This window comes from Nanorana parkeri, unplaced genomic scaffold, assembly GCF_000935625.1.
Source record: "Nanorana parkeri isolate BGI_ZX_2015 unplaced genomic scaffold, ASM93562v1 scaffold218, whole genome shotgun sequence".
NCBI classification, from domain to species: domain Eukaryota; kingdom Metazoa; phylum Chordata; class Amphibia; order Anura; family Dicroglossidae; genus Nanorana; species Nanorana parkeri.
In genome coordinates, this window is record NW_017306486.1 from 892,047 (window position 1) to 899,034 (window position 6,988).

Consider the following 6,988-nt stretch of genomic DNA (forward strand, 5'->3'; position numbering starts at 1 on the left):
AGTAAACCTTTAGATTGTTATGCATTAAAAAAAACATGCATGTTCCAAAGATATAAACCATGACCTCTTTCGTCAGGTACAAAGTTCTAGACAATCCAGAATAATCGATATCCTTGCAAATAAAATGGACAGATGCCATAGAGCTGGTCTGTCATGATATCAATTTGGTTGGGAGCAGATACAGCTGATATAGAACACCGAATTTCTACAACAATAACTAGCCAAGTAATACTTTTTTACATTAACTTAGACATCCATTTAATGAGTATAGCATCAAACAATGAGTACCACATAAGGGGAACCAATTCTTTTATTTTGTTACAGGTTAAACATCTGAATTATGAATCATCTCACGAAGTGTGTATGCATGCTAATTGTATTAGCTGTGTTTATTACCATGAGTCATTCAGAAACACCAGCCATGTGTTCTGTTGTACAAGGTCTTTCGGGTTTAAATGGAAGAGATGGTGCTAATGGACCTAAGGGTGACCCAGGTAAGATTTCTTATTTTCTACTTTAAATGTTTTGTCCACATTTGTTTGAAATGCACATTATTTTGAAATGTTCATAATGGGTGTCTTCATGTGGTAATGTTACATCATCAATCTGTCAGAAATTGAAATGCATAATAAAACTTTAGAAGGTTATTGATATTCTGCGCTTTGGAGTGTTCCCCAGCAAACTATAAATATGAAGCTGCTGTACTATAGACAACCTGGTCTAGCTATAAATATAAATAAATGTACAGCGCTAAGGGCCCAGAGGGCAGCTAATAACATAAATCTATTCTAAAGGTGATTTATAAAATAATTAATTAATATCAATCATGTGTAAATTAATACATATTACGACTATATGAAAAATTATTAATAAGTATTACCACTATATAAAAATTGTGCAATCAATGCAAACAGATGCAAATCGTGCAGAATATACATGTGCAAAAAATTGTATATTCATAAATATCTAGATAAGAATTGCTTATCTTATAAAGTGATTTAAATGTCTCCTTTGAATTCCTTTATGATACCATTAACTCATATTTTTAGGTAATTAGTCCATACTCCATTAAGTGAAAAAATGTATATTGTGAAAAATAAATATTCAATTGTGAAATGATAACAAGTCCCACAAAGTGCTTGATGATCTCTCCAGAGATTGTGATTGCGACACGCAGTCACCCCCTCAAGAGTGCGCACTCACCACACTGAAGCTAGCTATAGATTGATATCCAGAAAGCTCCTTAGTAGACCCCAATGTCCCAGCATCTCCTTTACATACTTTCACCGAGATGTCCCATAGATCGATATATCCCACAATAGGATGGCTGTTAATAGATATCCAGAAAGCTCCCAGAAAGACCCCGTTGTCCCAGCGTCTCCTTTAGATCCTTTCACATAGATGTCGCATTGATCGATATATCCCCATAATCATAGAAAGAAAAAACTCCTCATTGTATGGTAGTCAAGACCATTTATTTAAAAAAGATTTAAAAACTCACAATATAAATTTTCTCACTTAATGGAGTATGGACTAATCACCTAAAAATGAGTTAATGGGATCATAGAGGAATTCAAAGGAGACATTTAAATCACGTTATAAGATAAGAAACAATTCTTATCTAGATATTTATGAATATACAATTTTTTGCACATGTATATTCTGCACAATTTGCATTTGTTTGCATTGATTGCACAATGTTTATATAGTGGTAACAATTTTATATAGTGGTAATATTTATTAGTAATTTTTCATATAGTGGTAATATTTATTAATTTACACATGATTGATATTAATCAATTATTTATAAATCACCTTTAGAATAGATTTATGTTATTAGCTGCCCTCTGCGCCCTTAGCGCTGTACATTTATTTATATTTATACATAATAAAACGTTGTCAGCTCTTTTGAGTACACTGAAATAGACAAGGTAAATTATGTGCCTTTTAGCCCCCATTTACACTTGAGCTTGAGTGTTTTCAGATGATTTGTCAACAATTTTTTGCACGCATTTTTAGGCGTTTTCAGGCTTTGGCATTTTTGTTTTAACCATTGGAAAGCTGGCTAATAGGAGGCAGAGATGGTTGTTACGTGCAAAATAGTGCAAAAAACATGCACATTTTCAGACAGGCACTCCAATTGAAGCCTTTGGGGCCAAAAACATGCAATTCTAGTTCTACCCATGAAGAAGCTCATGCACATTTACATGTTATAAGCTTCAAACTATAGGTGACACATTGTTCAGGTGTGAATGGGTCCAGCTGAAAATAATGGAATTCCTTTTGTTGAGCGTTCTGTTGTGCTTCAGAAAACACGTGACAGGTGTGAATGGAGGTTAAAGATGACTGCAATGGAACTATATATGAGCATGTTTTACCAACACAATACATAAGTTATGTAGCTGTCTTCATGGGAGAAAGGATATTGTTCAGTACTGTGCACTCCAATAATGCTTTTATTCCTAGGAATCAATACTCTTAAATGTTTTCTTAATTGTAGGATATTTCTGACAACCACTACACCTAGCTGGGCACAGTGTGGAGAAGCTCTTGGTTTATTCCTGTAGATCCCTGGTGCCCAGCATACAGCCCTTTGTGACTTATTGTGTAGCATTCGGGGGCCCCAACAGACAGTCGACAGACAATTTGTGTTTTTCATACCCAGGTGCTCACTGAAGAAAAATATTCTTTAGATTGACGTCTAGTAGTTAAATGGTTTTGTTAATTTCTTTTATACTAATTAATATTTGTTCTGTGTTTTCCATCCCTTTTCTCTTCCTTTTCTTATATAATGGATCTTTCTGAAAGAACAATAAAATGTAGGGAGCAACACTGCAGAACAATTGATTTGTAAAGGCTTTAATTGCAGTGATCTCCAACAGTCTCATGTAAGGTGTCTCAAGTCTCTAAACATCTTTTTTTGCATGTCTGCAGTCCCTGACAGCTTTTTGTAGCAATACATTCACTGAATATTATGTGCTGCCCTTTGGTGATGTCATGGCTGCACCTGAGGGCCCCTTCATCAAGAATGTTGACCATCACTCCTGTAGACAGACACGCATCAACCTCAAATCAGTGGCATTTAACATTTAAGAGTTACATTTATTTGCCCTAAGGGCCTAATAAACTATACATGGTGTAGTGCAAGGCAGTGTGCCATGTATGCTTGTGTTCATGCAATGCCCTTATTAACCAAATTTCCTCCTGGAGCTCTAATTTTTAGGTGCATATTGCACAGCGACAGTGCACCAGCTGCTATAGCAAATCACTGGATTGCATCTCCTCCTCTCTCTCTCTCCTGCCATCAGGAAGTGATAGCCGGATGTAAAGAAAAGTGAATGCATGGAGCAACCTGCTGTCTGCTCCCTCTGGTCAGTGTCTGTCCAGACACAGACTACAGTGAACCTGCCACCTGCCATCTTCCAAATACAGAAAGATAAATATTGGTATTGGTGCATCCCTACTACAAATAAAAATGTTACTGTCCCAGAGACACTTCAGGAAACATTGAGCAGTAGCAAGGTGATAGTTTATTGTATCCAGGTAGAATAGAACAAACTATACAGACACAAACAAGGGTTTTCTTCAAAACAATTACAGTGTTGTATATCAAATATACTTGTAAAACAATCATCAGTGGCAGCACATTAGGTAAGCTGCTCAACTAGGCCAAAATGTGTTAACACAAGGCAATATTTATGTCAGCAATTTAAATATTCTAAGCGCAGGAAAATATGTCAGTTTGAGTGTACCCAAGGACCACAGCATGGGAGCCATTCTACAGCAAAGTCCACCACTCCTTGCAGCTTGAGCTAGTAAATACCAGGTGACTCCTTAGATTCAGAGCCGGTGCTACCCTACAAGCAAGTCAAGCGGCTACTTGAGGGCGCCGAGGAGGAGAGAGAGGGAGCGCTGACAGGTGTGATTAGAGCCGCCTTTCTGAGTGGAGCTGAAGCTGCAGTGGCCGGGAGGAGAGAGAGGTAGCGCAGAGAAGTGTGATCAGAGCAGTCTTAAAGAGGCCCCCCTCCCAGTTCACATCTTTCGGATGTTATTAATCTGAGTTGCCCCACTCAGTTTGCCCGTCACTTGCGGCCAGATTGAGTGGGGCACTCAGATTAATAACGTGCTGGATTAGTCTGACCCAGGGGCAGACTGGGCCAGGGGGCAGGGTGGTAATTGCCCACCCGGCCTCTCCGATACCTTTGCAAACGCCCTCCGCCACTGCTGCCGCAAGCACTTCATCTGTCCCCTCTCGGCCGCTGCAGCAGCAGAGCGGCCAAGAGGGCAGAGATTAAGTGGTTGTGGCACAAAAATGCACCTTCGCCTGTGTAGGCAAAAATCCTTCCACCGGCCCTGCTTAGATTTCACAGTCTCGAGTCTTGGGCAAATTGGCCACTGGCACCACATTTTCAAGACAACAAACCCATGCCTAAATGTACAGATACAGGGCAGGGAGAACAGGGCCAAATGTTGAGACAAAAGGCACAGAGATTTTAATTCCAAAAAATTAGAGCTTTAGCTCTTTCTATATTCAAGGTGGTCAAATGATTTTTTGGCAAAGGGAAGGAGAAGAAGGAGGAGAGGTGCCAGGAGTTGGAAATGGCAGCAATGCCATCTTCCCGCTACTCATCTAGGCAGTTGGAGTGAGGTAGGAGACAGCTTCTCCCGACTCAATCTCCCTCTGTTAAAGGAGAACTATGGGGTTAATGCTTTTCCCCATAGTTCTCCTTAGGGTAATGGGAGGACACAAACTAGTGTCCTCAAGTCACCCTAGGCTCAGTATACTGAGACGCCACAGTATACCGTGAACTGTTGCTCGCGGTATACTAAGACGCCGCAGCTGAAGCGGATCCCGACATCGATGTCGAGATCCGCCAAGCTGCGTGACTGACAGCTGGCTCTGCCTATCTAGAAGCAGAGCCAGCTGTACCCGCCCCCTCCCCATCCGTTCCGCCAGTCGGCGCTGGCGGATCGGAGCGGGGAGGGGGGAATCCAGATCCCTCCCCTGTCACGGCAGAGAGCCGTGACAGGATCAAGAGGTGAGCGAACGCCGCTATGTGTTCGCTCATCTCCCTATCTACTGAGCCGACCTGTGACAGTCTCATTGTCACAGGTCGGCTAGAACTATGAGGTGAGCCTCAAAGCAGCCTCATGTGCAGATCTGTGGCTGGTCAGATCAGGGGCAGATCTGCTGGTAATTTCTTCACAATGTTGTATAACAGATAGTAGTTTATAGGGCACAGAAATTTGGCATTGATGTGACAAATTGCAATTCCTGATTTTCCAGGTTTTGCTGCACATGCTGATCATCATTTTCAACATAGGTATGATATGTCGATGATTCGGTTCGTGTCATATGCACATCACATGTGGTTCGAAATTTTTATACCAGCAATAGTTTAATGGGCCCAATGGTTTAATAATAAACATTATTTATTGTATCCATTACTTTAGCATACATACAAGTTGCAAACTGTCAATATTATTGTTAAATGTTCTCTTCAGGTGTGCGTGGGGAGCCTGGAATTCCAGGTGAAAGAGGAAACCTGGGTCCCCCAGGAAAAGTAGGACCAAAAGGCAATCCAGGGGAAAAAGGAAATGCTGGAGTTCAAGGTAATAGTCTGCTTGATTGGATCACTGAATTAATCTGCATTTCTGTGAGACAGCAAAGGCGGTCATAATAAGCACCAGGGGTTGCTACAGACTCTCCTCTTCCTTTACTCAATATTATTTTATATTTCTGAAGAACATTGAATATATGAATTGTAGGGTCTATAGCTTGATCACAACACAAGGCCCTTCTCTAATTCCTAAGTAACTTAGGAACATCACAATGTGGGATAGTACTCGGAATACGGAACGGAATACATTCAGCAGAAGATCGTACATTGTTTACAGTGATTGCTGTATACCACAATATTGAGGACCAACCAGGGAATGCAATCTGATTAACTTTCATATATAGCTATACCCTAAATATTGGTGTAACAGGAAACATGATCAGTAAGGTAAACTAAACCTTTAGGGAAACATTCACTAGCAGCAGGGCAGATTTGTGTTTAGATTGAATATGCTAAGGCTTAGATCTTTACACTAAAAATAAGTGTACTGTCCCAGAGAAAAAATTGACAGAAAAAAAAGGTGATAGTTTACCGTATCCAGGTAGAATAGTACAGACACAAAAAAGGCAAGAGGGTTTTTTCAAGAAAATAAGCAGCGCAGCACATTAGGTAAGCTGCTCATATAGGCCGAAATATGTTAACACAAGGCAGTATTTTTGTCAGCAATTAACATTTTCTAAGCGCCAGCAAAAGATGTCAGTCTGACTGTACCCATGGACCACAACATGGGAGCCATTCTACAGTAAAGTCCACCACAGCTTGCAGATCTGGCTAGTAAATACCAGATGACACAGATTTTGCACCTTGAGGCTTGGGCAAATTGGCCACTGGCACCACATTTTCAAAACAACAAGCCCAGGACTAAATGTACAGATACAAGGCAGTGAGAACAGGGCCAAATGTTGAGACAGAAGGCACAGAGATTTTAATTCCAAAAAATTAGAGCTTTAGCTAGAGCAGGAGAAGGAGAAGAAGGAGAGGTGCCAGGAGTCAGAAATGGCAGCAGTGGCAGCAACAGCTAGAATTTGGTTTGGTATTTTCTAGGTTAAAATCTAAACAATAAATGTATTGATTGTATCAGTAATATTTCCAGTGGGTGTTTGGTAGTCCTCTGTTATCAAGGTCTGATTAATTTTATTAAAAGTCCGGCTCTCAGTCACAAGTCCCCCCCACTGCACCTGCACCCTCTTCTTTCAAACCCATTACTCCTACACGCCTATCTCTCATCCCTCACCAACACTGCACCTTCTCTTTAGTACACACCATATTTGCAACACCCTCTCTCAGCACCCACTGCACCTGCACCACCCTTTTGTCAGCACCCACTGTGCAAACGATCACCCACTGCACATGCACCCCCCCCCCTC

The 6,988-nt window shown here is 40.8% G+C and overlaps 1 protein-coding gene across 1 annotated transcript in view; it reads left to right on the top strand.

The window, feature by feature from the left end:
- The first annotated feature begins 367 nt into the window (after nt 1-367).
- The window catches only part of LOC108786594 (mannose-binding protein C-like), a 23,015-nt gene continuing 16,394 nt past the window's right edge, over nt 368-6,988 (top strand). The window contains exons 1-3 of the mRNA XM_018555917.1: nt 368-494; nt 5,031-5,039; nt 5,506-5,613. Coding sequence (XP_018411419.1) covers nt 368-494; nt 5,031-5,039; nt 5,506-5,613 — 244 coding nt within the window. The remainder of the gene's footprint in view (nt 495-5,030; nt 5,040-5,505; nt 5,614-6,988) is intronic.